General features: G+C 44.3%; 1 protein-coding gene and 1 non-coding gene across 4 annotated transcripts; one reads left to right on the top strand and one right to left on the bottom strand.

Annotated features, from left to right (window-relative positions):
- Positions 1 to 13,531: 13,531 nt before the first annotated feature.
- Positions 13,532 to 13,604, bottom strand: TRNAR-ACG (transfer RNA arginine (anticodon ACG)). The gene has a single exon. It is a non-coding gene; the product is annotated as a tRNA-Arg (tRNA).
- A 223-nt stretch (positions 13,605 to 13,827) lies between these two features.
- Positions 13,828 to 21,725, top strand: PRMT5 (protein arginine methyltransferase 5). Of its 3 annotated transcripts, none has more exons than XM_059913847.1 (17): positions 13,828 to 14,084; positions 14,750 to 14,868; positions 15,188 to 15,273; positions 15,433 to 15,567; positions 15,962 to 16,074; positions 16,221 to 16,270; positions 16,489 to 16,652; positions 17,433 to 17,594; positions 17,770 to 17,847; positions 17,943 to 18,001; positions 18,088 to 18,210; positions 18,297 to 18,472; positions 19,006 to 19,115; positions 19,564 to 19,657; positions 19,845 to 19,961; positions 20,299 to 20,363; positions 21,175 to 21,725. In XM_059913847.1, exons 1-17 carry the CDS (start codon positions 13,975 to 13,977, stop codon positions 21,325 to 21,327), a joined length of 1,914 nt encoding a protein of 637 aa, XP_059769830.1. In that variant the 5' UTR covers positions 13,828 to 13,974; the 3' UTR covers positions 21,328 to 21,725. The 3 variants fall into 3 exon arrangements, with proteins under 3 accessions (XP_059769830.1, XP_059769832.1, XP_059769831.1); XM_059913849.1 differs by having other exon boundaries at positions 13,829 to 13,998; XM_059913848.1 differs by lacking the exon at positions 13,828 to 14,084 and adding an exon at positions 14,096 to 14,170.
- The last annotated feature ends 605 nt before the right edge of the window (positions 21,726 to 22,330 follow it).

The following is a 22,330-nucleotide window of genomic DNA, read 5'->3' as shown; positions in this document are numbered from 1 at the left end:
CTAGTTGCGGTGAGCGGGCTTCTCATTGCGGTGGCTTCTCTTGTCGTGGAGCACGGGCTCTAGGCACGCGGGCTTCAGTAGTTGTGGCTCGCAGGCTCTAGATCGCAGGCTCAGTAGTTGTGGCACACGGGCTTAGTTGCTCTGCAGCATGCGGGATCTTCCCAGACCAGGGCTTGAACCGGTGCCCCCTGCATTGGCAGGTGGATTCTTAACCACTGCGCCACCAGGGAAGTCCCATGTGGAGTCTTAGAGGCTTCATTCTTAGCAGAAGTGGATTAAAACTGGTCTTGCTCTTGAAGAACTATAGTCTCCAAAGGAGTGCTAGATGCTCAGATGGATAGGGAACTATTCTGTCACTGTGGCTCTCAGTGGGGCGGGTATGATAAAGTAGCAGGCATCCAGCTCGGTTACAGGAAAGGACACAAGGCATTTGTGTTCCTGCTTCCCTCTGGTGTGGTTTGAGGGTTACTTCTTTCTCTGAGAGCAGAGGGTGGGAGGAGATCACCCTGAGGAACCAAGTTCCACGGTCTATTTAGCTTAGAAAAAGGCAGGGCCCTGGCTGGTGTCAAAGTCAGGGACTGCAAACAAGCACAAGACCGACACCCTTATTTAGAAGGGCCTACCCAGCTTCTCAAACCACTTTCCAGGGAGACTGTCTCAAGGTGCTCTTTTGCTAAGATCAAATAATGATGGTTCCCTGCACTATACAGTAGGTCCTTGTTGTTTATCTATTTTACATATATAGTGGTGTGTATCTGTTAATTCCAAACCCCTGATTTATCCCTCCCTCCCTCCCCTTTTCCCTTTGGTAACCATAAGATTGTTTTCTATGTCTGTAAGTCTGTCTCTGTTTTATGAATAAGTTCATTTGTATAATTTTTTTAGATTCCACGTATAAGTGATATCATGTGATATTTGTCTTTCTCTTTCCGACTTACTTCACTTAGTACGATAATCTCTAGGTCCATCCATGTTGCTGCAAATGGCGTTATTTCATTCTTTTTTATGGCTGAGTAGTATTCCATTGTATATATATATATACCACACCTTCTTTATCCGTTCATCTGTCAATGGATAAAAGACATTTAGGTTGCTTCCACTTCTTGGCTATTATAAATAGGGTTGCAATGAACATTGGGGTGCATGTATCTTTTCTAATTAAAGTTTTCGTCTTTTCCGGGTATATGCCCAGGAATGGGATTGCTGGATCATATGGTAACTCTATTTTTAGTTTTTTAAGGAACCTCCATACTGTCCTCCAGTGGCTGCACCAATTTACATTCCCACCAACAGTGTAGGAGGGTTCCCTTTTCTTTACAAAGAGTGTTCAGTGCACCTGAAGAGAGCACTACGGTGGTGTGTCTTGGTCCTTTCCTTCTTCACACTGCCTGGAGATGGAAGGTTCGCAGTAGTAAATTTGTCTATTGTGGAGATGAGAAGGGGCCTTGGAGGGCAAGCAGAGGGGTTGAGCGAGAGCTGAGGGTTAGCATCTTGGACCTCAGCTGCCCTCTCCTCCTCACATTTTTCAGAAAAGATTTGCCTTTACTGTCGCTCATTCATTCTTTCACACTCCTCTCTCTCTTCACTTACCTTTTACCACATCTGATCAAGAACCAAGTCTTGCTGGGAATTCCCTGGCAGTCCAATGGTTAGGAATTGGCACTTTCACTGCCAGGCCAGGGTTCCTGATCCCTGGTCAGGGAACTAAGATCCCTGCAAGCCCCGCAGCCCGGCCGAAAAAAAAAAAAGAACCAAGTCTTGTTGATTCTTCCTACATAATGAGAGGCAAAGTATATCACCTCCAGAACTTGGAATAGGATCGCTCTCTGGAAGGAAACTAGGGCGCTCTCAGACAAGCAAAATCTGTCCCCTCCAGGCTTTCAAGGAGGGGTGACTATCCAGGTCTCAAGGGAGTGACCTTGCCTTCATTCTCTCTCAGCCACCACAAAAAGGGGAACCCGGCGCCCCCGGGAGGGCCCCTCACCCCATAAAGAGTCTCTCCACAATACCCATCCTAAAGGATCTGGACTAGGTTTGTTATTTTTGTTTTTTTTAAAGTTTATTTATTTATTTGGTTGCACCAGGTCTTAGTTGCGGAAAGTGAGATCCTTAGTTGTGGCATACAAACTCTTAGTTGTGGCATGCATGTGGGATCTAGTTCCCTGCTCAGGACCTGGGCCCCCTGCATTGGGAGCACAGAGTCTTATCCACTGCACCACCAGGGAAGTCCCTGGTCTAGGTTTTGTTAAGGGAACTGGCAGGTCTCCTTATACCTTGAGATAGTGAAAATATAGGCGTTAACTCATCATGAACGAGGTTAGCAATCTGTAGAAAGAATTTTCCCTAAAATATAGTTATATTCAAGTGGCTGAGGTCCAGCCAAAGTGGCTAAGTAAGGCCTGGTCTCAGAAATATACAACTGAAATGTAGAAAGACCTAAATGTACTAAGCCTGGCTGAAGAAAGAATGTGTAACCAAACGTAAATGATTAGCCCAGAGTTTAGAAAAGGGTTATCCAAAGAACAAGATCAGGGCTCTCCAGAGGCTCTGGACCCACCAAGCTGGAGCCAGGCCCTGAACCAGAAGACCTCCCCAATGTCCTGCCACCTTGTGAGACCAGTCAGCATGGCCAATGGGCATCCTTCCCCTGCCACTGCCCCACCTTACTCAGGTCCTCATTTTGGGTCCCTGCAAATTGCCCTAACTGCCCCTCCTCTCATCTTATACACCACTGCCAGGCCAATTTTTATGATGATTCTGATTTGTTTTTCCCAGGTAGTTTGTAATTTTCACTTCACGTCATTTCTCTGTTCAAAACATGTCAGGTGTCCCCACTGCATACCAAACACAGTCCACATGGATTAGCTGGGAATTCAAGCCCTCACAGTGCAGCTCGACTTTCCAATCTTTTCCCACCACGCACACCTTCTACTCACCCTAAGCCGCGCCCCCAGTGGGCTTACTCAGCCTTTCATGCTTTCCTGTGCTTGTTATGGTTCTATCCACCTGGCAAGAACTCTTCTGCTCATAAATCCTATCATCTTGGAGGCCCACCTCAAGTTCTGCTTCCCCATGATCATTCCAGCTAGAAAAGGTCTCACTGTCATTTAATACCCACAGCACTTTTTTTTTTTTAAAAAAAGAATTTTGGGTTTTTTTGTTTTATTTATTTATTTATTTATTATTATTATTTTTTTGGCTGTGTTGGGTCCTTGTTTCTGTGCGAGGGCCTTCTCCAGTTGGCGGCAAGTGGGGACCACTCTTCATCGCGGTGCGCGGGCCCCTCACCATCGCGGCCTCTCTTGCCGCGCGGAGCGCAGGCTCAGCAATCGTGGCTCACGGGCCCAGCCGCTCCGCGGCATGCGGGATCCTCCCAGACCAGGGCTCGAACCCGTGTTCCCCCCGCACCGGCAGGCAGACTCCCAACCACTGGGCCACTAGGGAATCCCAGCCACAGCCCTTTGTTACAACTTCTTTAAGGTGCCTGTCATGCAGGCCTTGAATTTCATTACCCCACTGGGCAGTGTGTTTAACTCTATCTACAACATCAGAGGCTCCTGGAGGGCAGCTGGTTGTAAAACAGGTGTTCTCAGTCTTTCTGGTCTCAGGACTCCTTTACTTGCCACTATTTTTAAGGACGCCAAAGAGATTTTGTTTATGTAAGTTTTATCTGTAGATATTTCGCATATTAAAAAGTAAAACTGAGAGACTATCATCGGTCTTTTCCTGAAGGATATCAGAAAAAAAAATTACTTGGTTTTATTTTTTTTTTTTAATTAATTAATTTATTTATTTATGTCTGTGTTGGGTCTTCGTTTCTGTGTGAGGGCTTTCTCTAGTTGTGGCAAGCGGGGCCACTCTTCATCGCGGTGCGCAGGCCTCTCATTATCGCGGCCTCTCTTGTTGCAGAACACAGGCTCTAGACGCGCAGGCTCAGTAATTGTGGCTCACGGGCCCAGTTGCTCCGCGGCATGTGGGATCTTCCCAGACCAGGGCTCGAACCCGTGTCCCCTGCATTGGCAGGCAGATTCTCAACCACTGCGCCACCAGGGAAGCCCCTACTTGGTTTTATTGAGCATGGATGTTTCTTGAATATAATCCTTTGCCGAGATGGAGTCAGGTAGTATCCGAGCTCTAGTTAGTCACAACTGCTTTGATATTTAAATATGATCTTGATTAGATCTCAATTTTATAAACGCAGAACTTAATCCCTAGTGGCAAACGTAGAACCAAAAGAGCTTTTTTTAAAAAATAATTTTTTTATTGAAGTATAGTTGATTTACAATGTCGTGTTAGTTTCAGGTGTACAGCACAGTGATTCAGTTATACATATATACATATATATACACATACACACACACACATATATATATACACATATATATATTCTTTTTCAGATTATTTTCCCCTATAGGTTATTACAAAATATTAAGTATAGTTCCCTGTGCTATACAGTAGGTCCTTGTTGGTTATCTATTTTATTTATAGTTGTGTGTATATGTTAATCCCAAACTCCTAATTTATCCCGTCTCCCTTTCCCCTTTGGTAACCATAAGTTTGTTTACTATGTCTGTGGGTCTATTTCTGTTTTGTAAATAAGTTCATTTGTATCTTTCTTTTTTTTTTTAGATTCCACATATAAGCAATATTATATGATATTTGTCTTTCCAAAAGAGTTTTATGTACATGTCACAGGGAAGGAGGCAGCAAATGAATAAGGCTTAAATGATTTTCTAATATTCCTTGATATTTGATTGTCCTCTTCCTGCTACAGATAAAACGCCACTGAGTGATATCAAGTATATGAATTACAAGTCTATGTCTTAAGAATGGAAACTTTCTATTCAGAAAAAGTTGAAGATAATTGCTGGAAGTTTACTTGAACATCATTTTAAAAATTATTTTAAAGACTGAAGAAACTAATACAATATAGAATGGTCTTAGTTGTCATTGTTAGAGAAAAGCAAAGAAAAAAAATCCAAGTAATTTAATTTGACTTTGAAATGTGATTTGATATTTACATATTGAGATGATGTGTCTGATATTCTAGACATTCACAATATTTAATAAACTAAATATTTTCCCAATCAAAAAGGTTTTAAAAACTGAGAAAATTTTAAAATATTTATTAATTCATTAAACATAATAAGCCCATTGCATGTTAACATAAATAATACATTTTAATTAAAAAACTGTGTTTTCCAAAACAAAAAAAACTTATGGGGCTTCCCTGGTGGTGCAGCGGTTAAGAATCCACCTGCCAATGCAGGGGACATGGGTTTGAGCCCTGGTCCGGGAAGATCCCACATGCTGCAGAGCAACTAAGCCTGTGCGCCACAACTACTGAGCCTGCGCTCTAGAGCCCACAAGCCACAACTACTGAGCCCGCATGCCACAACTACTGAAGCCCACACGCCTAGAGCCCATGCTCCGCAACAAGAGAAGCCGCCACAATGAGAAGCCCGTGCACCACAACGAAGAGTAGCCCCAGCTCGCCGCAACTAGAGAAAGCCCATGTGCAGCAATGAAGACCCAATGAAGCCAAAAATAAACTTAAAAAACAAACAAACAAAAAAAACAAACTTATGAGAAGAGTGATATTGTTTTATATTTTTGCAAATCTCCTTGGTATCTGGTTTAATCGAAGGCAGCTGGATTCTCATATCTGCTTTCTGTTATGATATGTGGCTTTGGCTGAATAAAGAAAATCTGGCCTCACACAGACACGTAGGAGAGCCTCATGCACCTCCTAAAAAGGACTCAGGGAGCCCCCAAGGTCCTTGGACCACGTTTGGGGAAACGCTATTGTAGAAGAAAAAGCAATGGGTTGGGAATCAGAAGAACTGGATTCTTATTCTGGCTCTACTATTTAGTTGAAGCACAACTTTGTTCAGGACACTGAACCTCAGTTTTCTCATATACAAAATAGATATATTAATAAGTCCTACCTCACAAGATTATGTCCTGAGCATTAGGACAAGATTATATCCTGAGGTGAGATAATATATTTAAAGTACCTGGCCTGTGGTAGAGCTTAATAAATATTACTCTGTCCAGAGAAAGACAAACACTGTATGATCTCACTTATATGTGAAATCTAAAAAACAAACTCATAGGAAAAGAGATCAGACTTGTGGTTACCATAGCTGGAAAGTGGGGGAAGGGGGAATTGGAGGAAGGTGATCAAGAGGTATGAACTTCCAGTTATAAGATAAATAAGTCCTAGGGGTGTACATGGCGACTATAGTTAACACTGCTGTATGATGTATAGGAAAGTTGTTAAGAGAGCAAATCCTAAGAGTTCTCATCCCAAGGAGAAACATTTTTTTCTTTCTTTTCCTTTTTATTGTAACTATATAAGAAGATAGATGTTAGCCGAAACTGTTGTAAACATTTCACAATATATGTAAAACAAACCATCATGCTGTACACCTTAAACTTATACAGTGATGTATGTCAATTATTTCTCAATAAAACTAGAAAAAAACTAAAACAAACAACAAACCCAAAAATATTAGTCTGCCTAGGAGGACTGTTAACGTTATTGCTATGAGTGAGAGTGACTGCTGAAGTTCGGACAGCTACAGGGGCCTAGAGAGGAGGGGGGCCTTGGCTAGGTCTTCAAAAGAAAGAAGAATGGAAACAAGCAGAAAGATCAAGGAGAGATCACAGGTTTTAGATACATTGAAAAGATGTTTCCCGCATAGTATAAACATGCTTATTATAGAACACTTGGAAAATACATTTTCCCCCGCACATATTGAAGTCATTCTGCATGTACGATTTGTAATCTGTGTCATTTAATGGCATATCATGAACATTTCTCCATGTTTATTAAATTTTCTCTGACAACATTGATTTTAATGATGACTGCTTAAGATTTCCTTGCATGGATGATTTATTTGACTATACCCCTATAGGATATCCAACTTGTTATACATTTTTTGTAATCATAAAAAAATGCTACACTAGACATTTCTCTTAATGAATCTTTTTGCCCTAGTTTGTGAACATTGTCTAGGATAGCTTTCTAGAAGTAAAGTTATAGATGATGTGTCTTAAGGTTAAGATCAAAGGCTCTGGAGTCAGTTGACCTAGGTTTGTACCCCATCTAAACCCCTTCTTAGGGGGGCAAGTCACTTAACCTCTCTAAGACTTAGTTCCTTCACCCATAGATGGATAACATTTCCTTCCTCACCAGGTTCATGTGAAGATTCAGAGTTCTTGTGAATGTAAAGTGCTTTTCATAGAACCTGACACAAAATAAGGGCTCAATAAATGTTAGCTCTTATTATTATCATAAATGCATTCAGGGGACTTCCCTGACGGTCCAGTGGTTAAGACTTCACCTTCTAATTCTGGGGGTGTGGGTCCAATCCCTGGTCCGGGAGCTAAGATCCCACATGCTTCGTGGCCAAAAAACCAAAATGTAAAACAGAAATATTGTAACAAATTCGATAAGGACTTTAAAAATGGTCCACATTAAAAAAATCTTAAAAAAAAATTGCATTCATATATTTAATCATGCATGTATACACATACAACTGGTCTGTTTCTGGGCTATTGGTTTTGTCTTTCTTTTTTAAATTTATTTTATTTTATTTTATTTTTATTTATTTATTTATTTAGCGTTGGGTCTTCCCTGCTGCATGCGGGCTTTCTCTAGGTTGCGTCAAGCGGGGGCTACTCCCTGTTGAGGTGCGCAGGGTTCTCATTGCAGTGGCTTCTCTTGTTGAGGAGTGCGGGATTTAGGCACGCGGACTTCAGCAGTTGTGGCGCACGGGCTTAGTTGCTCCGGGGCATGTGGGATTTTCCCGGACCAGGGCTCGAACCCGTGTCCCCTGCATTGGCAGGCGTATTCTCAACCACTGTGCCACCAGGGAAGCCCCTGTCTTTTTTTTCTCTGTCTATTCTTGTACCAACTGCACATTGTAGCCTTTTATTTATTTATACATTGCTTGTTTCATAAAGGGTTTGAGGTAACGGGCTAAAAATGTAGAGCAAATTCCGTCTCCTTTCTCCTCTTTTTAAAAATTTTTCTTTGCTTTTCCTTTTTAAAAAAATCTATCTTACTTCCTTTCTTTCCTTGTTTCTTTCCTTCCAGGTCTTAGTTGCAGCACGCGGGATCTTTGTTGCCGCATGCAGGATCTTCGTTGTGGCATGCGTGATCTTTTGCGGCATGCATGATATTTAGTTGCGGCACATGAACTCTTAGTTGCGTGCGGCATGCATGTGGGATCTAGTTCCCTGACCAGTGATCGAACCTGGACCCCCTGCATTGGGAGTGCGGAGTCTTAGCCACTGCGCCATCAGGAAAGTCCCTTCTTTGCTTTTCTTGTCTGCTTTTTATTACAAATGAATGGTAGAATCATTTTATCAAGTAACAAAGGATTCCATTCAAATTGTGACTGAGGGATTCCCTGGTAGCGCAGTGGTTAAGAATCCACCTGCCAATGCAGGGAACACGGGTTCGAGCCCTAGTCCGGGAAAATCCCACATGCCGTGGAGCAACTAAGCCCGTGCGCCACAACTACTGAGCCCACGTGCCACAACTGCTGAAGCCCGCGCACCTACAGGCCGTGCTCTGCAACAAGAGAAGCCACCGCAATGAGAAACCTGCACACCACCATGGAGAGTAGCCCCCGCTCACTGCAACTAGAGAAAGCCCGCGCGCAACAACAAAGACCCAACGCAGCCAAAAAACAAAAATTTAATTAATTAAAAAAAAAAAAAAAGAATTGTGACTGAATGTTGGAAAAGTGAGAAATTAATTTGGTAAGAATTGGCATCTTTATAAGATTCATTTTCCTAAGAACATGACTCATTTCTCCCTTTTTTTTCAATCTTTATATCTCTCAGCAAAATTTTATGATTTTCTATATATAAGTTCCTCGCATTTTCCAGTAAGGTTACAGCTAAGTATTTTATGGTGATATTATTGTTACGTCTGTGAATGGGTAAAAAACTAATCACAATAGCTAATGTATATTGAAGGCCTCCTATGTGCAGATAGGTTCTAAATGCTTTACTATATATATATATTTTTTATTTTACATTTTTTTTCCAGTCTCCCAGTTCATCCCACCCCCCCCACCCAAATGCTTTACTATATTAACTAATTTAATGCTCATAACAGCTTTATGAGATAAGAACTATTATTTACATTCCTATTTTGTGGATGAGGAAACGGAGGCCAGAGGGGTTAGGTTCACATGGTTAGTAAATGGATAAATAGGGCTTTAACCTCTTGCCATCTGGTTCCGCCGCCCATGATCTTAACTACTATGTTATTGGGATATTTCCTAGTTCCCAGACCAGGGATCAAACCTATGCCCCCTGCATTGGAGGTACGGGGTCTTAACCATTGGACCGCCAGGGAAGTTCCGGGATATTTTTATTAATTATGTCTTCTAACTGGTTATTCTTAGTTTATAAGAAGGCTACAGATATGTTTTGTATTTGTCTTGTATTAAGTGATGTCGCTGAATGCTGTTATTAATTCTCATCATTTTAGAATTGATTCTCATGGATTTTCTATGTATACGATCATATCATCTGCAAACAATGATAAATGTGCCTCTTTCCAAAAGTTATAACTGCTTTTAAAAAATTTCCAGTCTTATTGTATTGGATTTTTCAGAATAATATTAAATAACGGTGATGAGACAAGACATTCTTGTATTATTTTATCTTTACATGAATTGTTGACTTCATATACACATATATGTGTTTATATATAAAGAATATTAAGACTATTAAGAATGTTTTAGAAAATGGAATTGACTTACCATGTTCTCTTTGATGTCTACTAAAAATTATCAAATGTTTTTCTTGCTTGCTTTATTTTTGACCTATTATATAAATAAATTTCCTAATACCTAACCTTGTGTTAATTCCTGAGATAAACCCTAATTGGTTCTGGTATATTAATATGTTAATATACTATTGACTTTTATTGTTAATCTTAAATATTTTAGGATTTTTACATTTATATTCCTAAGTGAGACAGGTCTATAGGTTTGCTTTATTTTTTTGTGTGGAGGGGGCGGGTCCTATTTCTGACAGATTTTGATATTAGGTATATTCTGGCTTCATAAACAAATTGGGTAGTTTTCCATCTTTTTTTATGTTCCAGAACAGTTTCTACTTTCTATTCATTTTGACAGATAAATACTGTATAATAGAGATGACAAGGAAGAGAATGCAAATTGGCACAGATTATTTTGCTTCAGTAACTCTGCCACTTTTGTAGCTGGAGGACAGCCTTGATTGTGAAGAAGCAATTTGGAGCAGTAGGAGGGTCAAATGGGCCATTATTTTGGTGTTGAAGAGTGCAGCTGGCTGGGCAGGCACAGAGGTGAGTGAAGGTGGGCCTGGGGAGGGAGGCGAGGGCTGAAGAAGGAGGGGTGCCCAAGAAAAGGTGAAAGGAGGGTTTACAATGCACTGGCAGTGTTTAAACAAGGACATAAAAACAGAAGCAGGTAGAAGAACTGGGCCTGAAGGTGAGGAATGCTAGAGGGCAATGGGAGGGTTATCTGGGAGTGGGTACTTCTTCCCTTCCAAAAAAGTTTCCAGTGCTCTAGACTGTTTGTCACTGGCTCCTGTTGGAGAAAGTAACATTATTTCTCACCTACCACCTCCCTGTCTTCATCCCAGCAAAGGCCTACATCCTATAGTATAACAGTGACTGACATGCTTCTGAGCACAAAAGTTCAGCAAGGAGAGCAGAGCAGAGGGAAGGAGAGCATAAGATGGACCTCACCAACTCTGACTTTATGCCTAGGGCCAAGTCCTTTAAAAGGTTCTCTATTTCTTTTTCAGTCTGTTCCTTCTGTTCCTCTGTAGCTCATATAGACAGACCTACAGACCACGCTGTTCTTTAAGGCAAAGCAAAGTGCTGTAAGACAGGCAGGGAGCAATTTGGTGTGGAATTCCCGGGAACTGTTCAGCATTATGCTTGCCACATAGCGGAGGCCATTTTGAATGAAAAAACAAAGACATCCCAGACTAATGAAATTCAGCCCATCTAAGTTTACTTTAAGGTCAGTCAGAAATTCTAGGCTCTTTTTATGCAAATCCTTTGAAAATTATTTTAACTGATGGCAAAATTGACATTACTGTTTCACAGATTTCCTCTCTCCCTTTCACCCATGGAGGGGTTAGTTAACAGAGCAGCCTCCAGCTTGACATCAGGAGGAAGATTCCAGGAGCACAGATGGTCCACAGCCCAGATAATTAGCTTCTGAAGACAAAACAACATCTAATAAGTCTTCTGTGAATGTAGAGTTTGGTTGGGCACAGCTGGGGCAGAGAACAAGCAGGCCTCCCCAACAACTCTTTTTCTTCTTAAAATGTCGGCAGAGCACTCACCCACTTCCTGTCAACTCCCTACTCATAAGAACTGCAGGGAAGAATTCAAATAAATATTGTAGACACTCCAGCCTAAAGGAGGGGAAGTATAACTCCCTACTCCTTAAGCGTGGAATGCACAAGTGACTTCCTTCCAAAGAGTACAGGATAGAAGGGGGGAGGGGGGGAAGGAGTGTAATTTTACAGTGGAGAAACCTGATAAACACTAGTTCTACCAGGTGATAAAGGTCAACATCAACAGTCATAAATTATATTGATGGTATGTACTCTTGATATGATGTGATGAAAATGGCACTTTACCTCTGTGATCTTCCTCCCCCAAACCCATAATCCCAGTCTAATTATGAGAAAACCATCAGAAAAATTCCAATAGAGAGGTGTCCTTCAGTATACCTGACCAGTACTCCTCAAAATTATCAAGGTCATCAAAAACAAGGAACATGTGACAAACTGTCACAGCCAAGAGGAGCCTAAGCAGACATGACAACTATATGTAATATGGTATCCTCGATGGGATGGTGGAACAGAAAGAAGACATTAGGCAAAAACTAAGAAAATCTGAATAAACTATGTACTTTAGTTAATAATAATAATGTATCAATTCTGGTCCATGAATAGTAATAAATGTACCATACTAATGTTAAGATGTTAATAATAGAGGAAGCTGTAGGGAGGCATGAGAGAACTGGCTGTGTTGTACTACCTGCTGAAGTTTTCTGTAAATCTAAAACTGTTTTAAGAAATAAAGTCTAGGGGCTTCCCTGGTGGTGCAGTGGTTAAGAACCCGCCTGCCCTGGTCCAGGAAGATACCACATGCCGTGGTGCAACTAAGTCTGTGCGCCACAACTGCTGAGCCTGTGCTCTAGAGCCCGCAAGCCACAACTGCTGGAGCCCGCGAGCCACAACTACTGAAGCCCGTGCACCTAGAGCCCGTGCTCCGCAACGAGAAGCCACTGCAATGAGAAGCCCACGCACCGCAACGAAGAGTAGCCCCCGCTTGCCGCAACTAGAGAAAGCCTGCGTGCAGCAACGAAGACCCAACGCAGCCAATAAATAAAGAAATAAATACATTTATTTAAAAAAAAAAGAAAGTCTAATAATAATAAGAAGAAGATGGGACAAAATCACTTCCAACTCTCTTAGGCTTCATAGGCATTTTCTTCTTTAGCTTTCTAATCTTCATCCTTTTGGGGCACTTACATTGCACCCGGGCTCCTTATAGCTTATCCCATCCACCCGTTCCGTATTTCTCAGAACTCTGATCCCCCACGGGCTACGGTGATCTCATTCAGTCTCATGGCTTCAGTCAGTACCTCTCTTCCGGCGATTTCCAAATCTTGTCTGGTTCAGATCACTGTTCATCCAACTCTCTATTACACAGCGCCCCCTAGACGTCCAATTTAGCATTTTCAAACCCAAACCCTGATTCTCCCTAAACCAGCTTCTACAGAGGCCAGAACCCTGGGTTATCACCCACAGACTTCCCTTTATCACGCTCCCTGTCAGTCGGTCCCTAAATTCTGTCAACGCCTCCTGCCTCGGGCCTTTTGTACTGTGTTCTGTTTCCAACCCTGCTGCCAGGCCCTCAGCACTTCTGGCCTCCCTGACTTCAGGTATTCCCTTTCTATGTCTTTCATTGCTTTCCTTTCCTTCTTTTCCACCCCTGGAGCAGGCATTCACAAAGGAAAATGTGGAGGTTCTCTCAGGCCTCCGCCAGGCAGTTCATTACTCCTCTCTCCTCACTATATTTCCTCACCATGAGTTCCTTTTCTCTATCATCAGTGTGTGTGTGTGTGTGTGTGTGTGTGTGTGTTTAGGTGTTTGTTTACTTTTTTTGTGTTTGAGACATAGAATCACAAAGACTTAGTGGCTGAATTGCCACAATCTATTTAAAAATATACTAAGGCCCATACAAAGACCCCAGCCATCAACCCGGTTTTCTCAGGATTCGGATGGACCTAAGTAGTGACACAAGAACCACCTTTGAATTCGGTAAGGGGAAAAGCTGACATAAAATGGCTGCAAAACGCAATAAAATTAAGACCTCAAAATGAGGGCGAGAGATAATGAGGAAATTTTAAAGAAGAAAGAAGGGGAGACTTTCAAAATACTGCTTATGTCCATATTGCGTGGTATGCAATAAAGGAAACACCTGTCTCATCGAGCCAGCCAGGAGTCGAACCTGGAATCTTCTGATCCGTAGTCAGACGCGTTATCCATTGCGCCACTGGCCCTGAAACGATTTCACAGCTCTCAATGATGATACTTCCAGCTTATACTGCAGGGTTTTATGCTGCAGTGTTTCATGGGACATGTAGTCTCTTAACGGAATTCTACGAGTACACGGAGCATTATGGGAGATTGAAGTTCGTCAAAAACCAGACCCTGAGATTGGTGACTCTTCCGGAGCCACGCCGTACGTCACTGTGCAGCCCGCGGATTGGCGGGAAGAGCCACTCCCCACCCCTCCTCCTCCAGCTCCGGAGCCGTGGAAGACGCTTTGGTTGTTAAGGAGACTCGTCCCGCCTTTTGGGGGCTTTTCTTCGGCTTTGTGATTGGCTGCTAGTGTCAGGGAATCTCGGCGTGGACAGCGCGGGGGAAAAGATGGCGGCGATGGCGGTCGGAGGTGCAAGTGGAAGTCGCGTGTCCAGCGGGAGGGACCTGAATTGCGTCCCCGAAATAGCTGACACACTGGGGGCTGTGGCCAAGCAGGGGTGAGGGCCTGGACCTCTGCGAGCGGAATGCGGGGTCCGAACTCAGGGACAGAGAGGCGCAGACCAGTCATTCCCGAGAGGCAGGGGTGAGGGGGTCGGAGTGGATATGACGAGGGCGGGGGAAACCATTAATCCTTGGAGGGGAGAAGCCTCGGGCCCTGGAGCGTGAGAGAGAGAAAAAAAAACTTGTTGGGGGCGTGGGGTCACTGAACCCCAAAGTCAGGGGAGTTATCAGGTGAACTCACACAGGGGGCGTACAGACCTCCAGGGCCATGGAGAGCGAGATTATCGTCTGAGAGTGTAAGAGTTAGGGGGCTAGGGAGAGAAGAGAAGAACCTTGAGGGGGGAAACTTGGGCAGTACTGGTGCAGATCTGGATGTGACAGTCTTGGAAAACCAGTGACAGCAGAATAGAAAGTCCACGTGGTGTGGATTTTCATCGTTTCTCTTTACTCATCTTTTCCATGGCTGTGTTCCGGGGAGAAATTGAGGCACAGTACAGCGGAAGTGATATGCCCCAAGGTGGGCTGAATTCAGCAGTCCAGTCGGATGACTGACGGCAGCTGAAAGGGTTGTGCAGAATCAAGATAGCCTAGTCCAATTGCTTGGATGTCTGGGCACTGCTGTTGTCTTTACATGACGATTCTGGGTCTGTCGCGGTTGTAGGTTTGATTTCCTCTGCATGCCTGTGTTCCACCCGCGTTTCAAGAGGGAGTTCACTCAGGAACCTGCTAAGAATCGGCCGGGCCCCCAGACACGATCAGACCTACTGCTGTCAGGAAGGGGTAGGGACCATCCCACATGCCCCTTAATTATTAGAGGCAATAACAACTTTATTTATGTTTTATCAGTGCCTTCCTTCTCTTCCTTTCTTGACTTGGATATATTGGTTCCCCCCGGGATATAGATAACTCTTGTTCTCTCCTTGCTTACCTGCTAAAAGCCTTAGTTCCCTATTCTGCGTCAGGCTCTCCCGTCCTGTATCTGTGATAGAAAAAGTCTGTCTCATCTCTAACTCTCTAGTCCCTGTTAAGAACTAGAAATTGAATGAGTAAAGTTCTGAACCTCATTCAGTCTTTGTCTTTCTTGGGTGGGGGAGTGCAGACTGGAATACACTAATTGTGGGAAAGCTTTCTCCATGGATTCGCCCAGACTCAAAAGTGGAAAAGATCCGCAGGAACTCCGAGGCGGTAAGACTGACCTCTTCAATTAATCTTTTTAAAGATCAGGTTTGTAAACAAGCTGGATGGGGAGAGTAGTTTTTTCCCCCTCCATAACTTAGTAAATCTAATATAATGCAGTTAAAGCTATTTGAATTGCTAACTTTTTCCTCTTGATCTCCATTCCAGGCTATGTTACAGGAGCTGAATTTTGGGGCATATTTGGGTCTTCCAGCTTTCCTGCTGCCCCTAAATCAGGAAGATAACACAAACTTGGCTAGAGTTTTGACCAACCACATCCACACTGGCCACCACTCCTCCATGGTATGGCTGAGGGCCTCCTTTCCTGCTGCATATTATGGTAGTCAGGCCGTGCTAAGTATCTTCTTGTTCCTAGCCATTCATTAAAAGGTGCATTTGGCAGAATTGAAATGTCAGTACTGCCTACCCACAACTAAAAGTGGTAAGCAGAGAGTTATAAAATATATAGAATATTCAATTACTTCCAGCAACTTGTAGTGAAATAGAAGACAAGGCAGATACTTAAGGATATGCACAAGATACGTGTACACATACATATAATCACAAATTGGGAAAAGCATATAAAGAGAGTAATTTGAAATCTGGATCAAGATCTTTTTAGTTGAAGGAAGCTTTCTGGACCCAATGAGTTCAAAACAGTTCTAGGGTACAGAACCTATTTATTGTTCATGTGCAGTTCTGGATGCGGGTCCCATTGGTGGCACCGGAGGACCTGAGAGATGATATAATTGAGAATGCGCCAACTTCACACACAGAGGAGTACAGTGGAGAGGAGAAGACATGGATGTGGTATGTCTCCTTTTGCTGCTGTACCAGGGCAAAGCCTAGGGTGGAGGGAAGTACAGAGTGGAACCTGTAGGAAGGCCTCCTTGAGGTATGGTGATTGGTGGGCCATATGTATTTGACTGTATTTTTCTGTATTTGACTCTGGACAGGTGGCACAACTTCCGGACCTTGTGTGATTATAGCAAGAGGATTGCGGTGGGTAAGTCCACATATATCCTGGGATAGGTTATCATTCTCTGACCTCCTGTGACCAAAAATCAGGGGTCTCATGTACACTTGGCTGCTCGGAAGTTTTGCTACTTTCTCTGTGCCTCAGGTCTGCCTTGCTCTTAAGGAGTAGACAGATCTTGCACAAAAGAGCAAGGAAAGGCTTCTGGCCTATCAGTGATTGACAGGTCTTTCTTTTCCCTTGTGTAGCTCTCGAAATTGGTGCTGACCTCCCATCTAATCATGTCATTGATCGTTGGCTTGGGGAGCCCATCAAAGCAGCCATTCTCCCCACCAGCATTTTCCTGACCAATAAGAAGGGATTTCCTGTTCTTTCTAAGATGCACCAGAGGCTGATCTTCCGACTCCTCAAGGTGTGTAAGTAGAAGGGTTCTAAAGGTGTTGCAGCTAATCCTCTTGCCTTATTCACATATGTATGATGGGGTGTTCTTTGTTGTGTTTTTTTTTTTCCCCTCTGTGGGGCTCTTTTCCCCTGTAGTTTCTGGAGAGCAATTTCGGCAAAGTTGGGGGTCTTGAGAGCAAAAAGGCAAATAGCAGTAGAGGCCCCAGTAACATTTCAAAAGGAACCAGATCTCATGAGAACTTTGCAGAAAGTTTCACTCAAGAAGTTATAGCAACAGGGCTTCCCTGGTGGTGCAGTGGTTAAGAATCCGCCTGCCAATGCAGGGGACATGGGTTCGATCCCTGGTCTGGGAAGATCCCACATGCTGCAGAGCAACTAAGCCCGTGCACAACAACTACTGAGCCTGCGATCTAGAGCCCGAGAGCCACAACTACTGAAGCCTGCACCCCTAGAGCCTGTGCTCCGCAACGAGAGAAGCCACTGCAAGGAGAAGCCTGTGCACTGCAACGAGGAGCAGCCCCTGCTCCCTGCAGCTAGAGAAAGCCCGTGCGCAGCAACGAAGACCCAAGGCAGACAAAAATAAATAAATTTAAAAAAAAAAAAGTTATAGCAACAATCCATGGGCCTCTTGAGCCAGGATGATGTTTACGTGGCATAGGAGGGCTCTTGACGCTTTTGTTGGTATTTGGTGATCTGGGCCTTATTTTATGCTAGAGTTCTTTGGCCATAAACCGTAATAATATCCTCTTGGTATAAGGACTGTGTCTGATGGTCTGACTTATTCTCACAGTTGGAGGTGCAATTCATCATCACAGGCACCAACCACCACTCAGAGAAAGAGTTCTGCTCCTACCTCCAGTACTTGGAATACTTGAGCCAGAATCGACCTCCACCCAATGCCTACGAACTCTTTGCCAAGGGCTATGAAGACTACCTGCAGTCCCCACTCCAGGTGGGTCTGGAGTACACTGAGAGGAGGGAGGTTGGGGGAGGAAATGTCTCTTGAGAACAGGTACCCTAAAATCCTACCAAAGCTCAGGAGGCAGTGGGAAGGTTTTGGTATTCTGGTGCATTGTCCTTGCCAGAAACTGGCTTACTTACTTTGCCTTTTTCCTCTCATTCATCAGCCACTGATGGATAATCTGGAATCTCAGACATACGAAGTGTTTGAAAAGGACCCTATCAAATACTCTCAGTACCAGCAGGTACAGTGTGGGTCCCAGATGGGGTCAAGCACAGGGCCGGGATGACCTGGGTGAGGATGGCATTATAGCCATGAGGTCTTCCCTCGTTCCCCCAGGCCATCTATAAATGTCTGTTAGACCGAGTGCCAGAGGAAGAGAAGGACACCAATGTCCAGTGAGTGCTCTCCCCATGATTCCAGAGATTTGCATGCCTGCTTCTTTACATGCAGAGTCAGCTTGACTCCTCCCTCTCTTTGTTAGGGTGCTGATGGTGCTGGGAGCAGGCCGGGGGCCCCTGGTGAACGCTTCCCTGCGGGCAGCCAAGCAGGCTGACCGGCGGATAAAGCTGTACGCTGTGGAGAAGAACCCAAATGCTGTGGTGACGTGAGTAGCCACCTTTTTTGCTGGGAAGTTTGTCCCCAGTGTCAGTTTTTCTTATCTTATCCTCACTTGTATCATCTCTGTTTTAGGCTGGAGAACTGGCAGTTTGAAGAATGGGGAAGCCAGGTGACAGTAGTCTCATCGGACATGCGGGAATGGGTGGCTCCAGAGAAAGCGGATATCATTGTCAGCGAGCTTCTGGGGTCCTTCGCTGATAATGAGCTGTCACCGGAGTGCCTGGATGGGGCCCAGCACTTCCTAAAAGGTGCCTCCAGGCTGGGGTGTACTGAGTAAGGGGATTGGATTATCAACTGGGAAGGCTGGACGGGACTGGGGGGGGATGGGTGTGGCAGCAGCCTAGAGGAGGTTACAGAGTTTAGGGAAGGCAGGGCAGACTTGGGTCAGTGCCCTTAGCAAATGAAGCAATTTCTTTGAACCTCGGTATTCGTATCTGTAAAATGAGGAGAGTGGACCAGAGCAGAGACTCTTAGTCTGAGGTCTGTGGACTTCCTGAGATGACATAAGTACTTTGGGCTTAGCTTTCATCAGGATCTTACAGGAAAGAAAGTTAAGAACCACTAGATTAAAATACCTTGGGTTCCTTCCAGTTTCACTCTTGTGTGACTCTAAATTAACCTAGAAGTAGACTCCCCCAGGGCAGGAGTTAGGAGCAGGTTGGCCTGGGAATGTGATAGCATGGAGCTGCCTGGGTCTATTTTGATATGGGATGCCTGGGCTTTCAGTACAGATGCACCATTTCCATCCCTTGGGAAGTAATGTGACTCTCCCGCTCTGCAGATGATGGCGTGAGCATCCCTGGGGAGTACACCTCCTTTCTAGCTCCCATCTCCTCCTCCAAGCTGTACAATGAGGTCCGAGCCTGTCGGGAAAAGGACCGCGACCCTGAGGTAAAGAGCTACTCTCTTCTGGAGGACTTTTCTCTTTAGTCCTTTTCTTTTTCTCTGTCAGCATAAGTGTTTTCTTCCACTGGAGAAGATGAAGAGGTGAAGGAGTTGGGGATGTGGGAAAGTGATTGAAGTGAAACTATGTTTTTATCTTTTTCTTTTTTTTTTTTTTTAATATTTATTTATTTGGCTGCGTTGGGTCTCAGTTGCGGCACATGGTATCTTCGTAGCCGCGTGCTGGGATCTTCAGTTGCAGCATGTGGGATCTAGTTCCCTGACCAGGGATGGAACCCGGGCCCCCTGCATTGGGAGCGCAGTCTTAGGCACTGGATCATCAGGGAAGTCCCTGTGTTTTTATCTTTATCTGTGTCCCTAAATCTTGAGCTGCATTCCCTGGGGAATCAGGTCGCTCTCGCCTGTCTTCTCCAGATCTTTTTCTCTCTCGGGACAGGCCCAGTTTGAAATGCCTTATGTGGTACGGCTGCACAATTTCCACCAGCTGTCTGCGCCCCAGCCCTGTTTTACCTTCAGCCATCCCAACAGAGGTGGGTTCCTGCATGGCTGTGCTCTGACTGGTTGGGAGAGAGCTCACCCTCCTGGTTTCCTCCCTTGCTGTCCTGAGTCTGCTCTATCTGCTCTCTATCAAGGCTCCCTTCCTGGTTCCTGCTCATGCCTTACCAAGTTGTCTAGGGTTTCTGGCCGCTCATCACCCACACCGCTCTCCCCTGACAGATCCTATGATTGACAACAACCGCTACTGCACCTTGGAGTTTCCCGTGGAGGTGAACACAGTGCTGCATGGCTTTGCAGGCTACTTTGAGACTGTGCTTTATCAGGACATCACTCTGAGTGAGTGTTTGGGGCAGTAGATGGGGAGCATAAGACCATGCTACCTGGGCAGCGTACATAGATGTTTCGGGCAGCCTATGTACATGTTTCATTTAGAGTCACAGGGAACCCAGGAATCAGTGAATGGGGATCTTTGATTACTTGCTTCTGTGTTCACAGAAGAGATTCTCCTCAATCTAGGCAAAAAGCAGAGTCATGGAGACCTCAATTTTTTTTTAATTTTTAATTTTTAAAATTTTTATTGGAGTATAGTTGTTTTCCAATGTCGTGTTAGTTTCAGGTGTACAGCAAAGTGAATCAGTTATACTCAGTTTTTTAAATTACTTTGTCCACTTAGGTATCCGTCCAGAGACTCACTCTCCTGGGATGTTTTCATGGTTTCCCATCCTCTTCCCCATTAAGGTAGGAATCACCTTTAAGGCTCCTTGGGTTAAAGAGTAACTTTTGTCATTGGTGTTCTGCCCCTTCCCTTCTCCCAGGATGATGCTTGTCTGTGACCCATGTTCTACTGCTCTCACGTGCTCTTGGATCCTGTTGTAGATGTTGGGATATGTGCAGGGGCCTTCCACCTGGCTTCCCACATCTACTCTGGCTATTCTTCTGTCCATTCTCTACCTGGAGCAAGAGTCATCTTTTAAAAACCTGAATCTGATCCTATCTCTCTCCTGCTTTTAAAACCTTTCAATGTCTCTCCACTGCCCTACGATAAGGTCTTAAATCTTTGTTAGACTTGGTGTGATCTAGTTTTCGCCTGCCTTTTCAGCCACTGTCCTTGGATTACGTTGCTTCAGTCCTATGGACCTTCTTTTGGTTCCTCTAATGCCCCATGTTCTTTCCTGCCTCGGGGTTTCACACCTTTGTCCTCTGCCTGTAAAGTTCTTGGCTCATTTCTTGACTCAGCTGACTTATCTTCCAAGTCTCATTAAACATTCTTATTGTCAGATAATTTTCCCTGACCTTGTAGACTAGGTTAATGTTACCTTTCATAGGTGTTTTCATAGCACCCTATCCCTGTTCACAGTGTTCATCCCACTTTTGATTATTTGTTCAGTGTCTGATTGTTCATTTCTGATTATTTGTTCTGATAGACTTCAAATAAACCTCATGAGGGTTGGAACATCGTTTGATCATTTTATCTCCACATCTAGCTTAGTACATTGCCACATAAAATTCATTAGCTCCACCCTGAACCTCCATGTCTTTCTTCTTACAGCAGCCCATTACCGTGCGTGAAGGCCAGACCATCTGTGTGCGTTTCTGGCGATGCAGCAATTCCAAGAAGGTGTGGTATGAGTGGGCTGTGACAGCACCAGTCTGTTCTGCTATTCACAACCCCACAGGCCGCTCTTACACCATTGGCCTCTAGCCCTGCCTGCAGGTGTCTAGAGCCTTGGAAGCAGCTTCAGGTTCTGCTCCTGTAGCACAGAAGGTGCAGTACACCATGGGCTCTGATTTGCCTTGCCCATCAGAGAGGAGCGTTTCAGTCCACTTTCCTGCCTTACGTCAAGATGGGCAAAGGATGAGAATTGCAGGGCTCACGCCACCAATCTGTGAAGACTTCAGGCCAGGGCATGAGGAATTCATGTTGGATCTGCGGCTACTCCAACAGGCACTCAGCCTCAAGTGCTCCCTGGGATAGCCCTGAGAACATGTGGATTGAACAACTTTTCAGCCCTTTTCTCTGCCCATCTCTGTTCCTATTTTGATGATTTTGTGTAAGGAGGAAATACAAATAAAGTGAGGTTATGGCCCTTCCTGCTCCAACTCTGCTGCCCCCTGCCTCTGCTTCTCCACCCATTACTTACACATATTCAGATCTATGCTCTTATCCAAGACTTGAAGGGGCGTAGCTTTATTTCCTATTTAAGAAGCTTAGTGGTGACTCTTGGACTCCCAATTATAGGCCTTTCTGACCAGCTACAGAGAGGTCTTGTCCGTTAGGACCTGTGATTAGGCTCTTGTCTAGGGGAGGAGGCATACTGTTTGTTGCCATGGAGAAAGATAGGGTAGTGAGTGAAGCCAGCTTCCCTTCCACCTTCCTGAGCTGCTGTACTGCCAGCTCCTCTGTTACCTCTTGGGAGAGAAACTGGAAGTCATCCAGGCTTCGCCAGCAAGAAGCCACTTATTTTGTTTGAATAAAATCATAGGATTAGAGTTTGAAGTCCTAAGAGATAATCTAGTCCAATTCTACATTTTACAGAAAAGGAATTTGAATTGATACAATGATACAAAGTTAGTATTCAAATCAGGACTCAACACGGTTCCTGTGACTCCATGGCCCTCTCCATGTTATAACCAGCTATCTTTCTGGCAGCTGTATTAGGCAGCTGAAGGCTCTGGGGGTTCTGGAAGACGTTGCAACGTGAGGG

This window comes from Balaenoptera ricei, chromosome 2 (assembly GCF_028023285.1).
Source record: "Balaenoptera ricei isolate mBalRic1 chromosome 2, mBalRic1.hap2, whole genome shotgun sequence".
Classification (NCBI taxonomy): Eukaryota; Metazoa; Chordata; class Mammalia; order Artiodactyla; family Balaenopteridae; genus Balaenoptera; species Balaenoptera ricei.
Note: the sequence above shows the minus strand (reverse complement) of the source record. Positions and strands in the feature narration are given on the sequence as shown.

Excerpts from the sequence above, each read along its gene's own strand:
- PRMT5 (XM_059913847.1), top strand. The coding sequence starts at position 13,975 with ATGGCGGCGATGGCGGTCGGAGGTGCAAGTGGAAGTCGCGTGTCCAGC. Across the intron at positions 17,848-17,942 it reads AATACTCTCAGTACCAGCAG|GCCATCTATAAATGTCTGTT; the intron begins GTACAGTGTGGG and ends TCGTTCCCCCAG. Across the intron at positions 19,962-20,298 it reads TTATCAGGACATCACTCTGA|GTATCCGTCCAGAGACTCAC; the intron begins GTGAGTGTTTGG and ends TTGTCCACTTAG.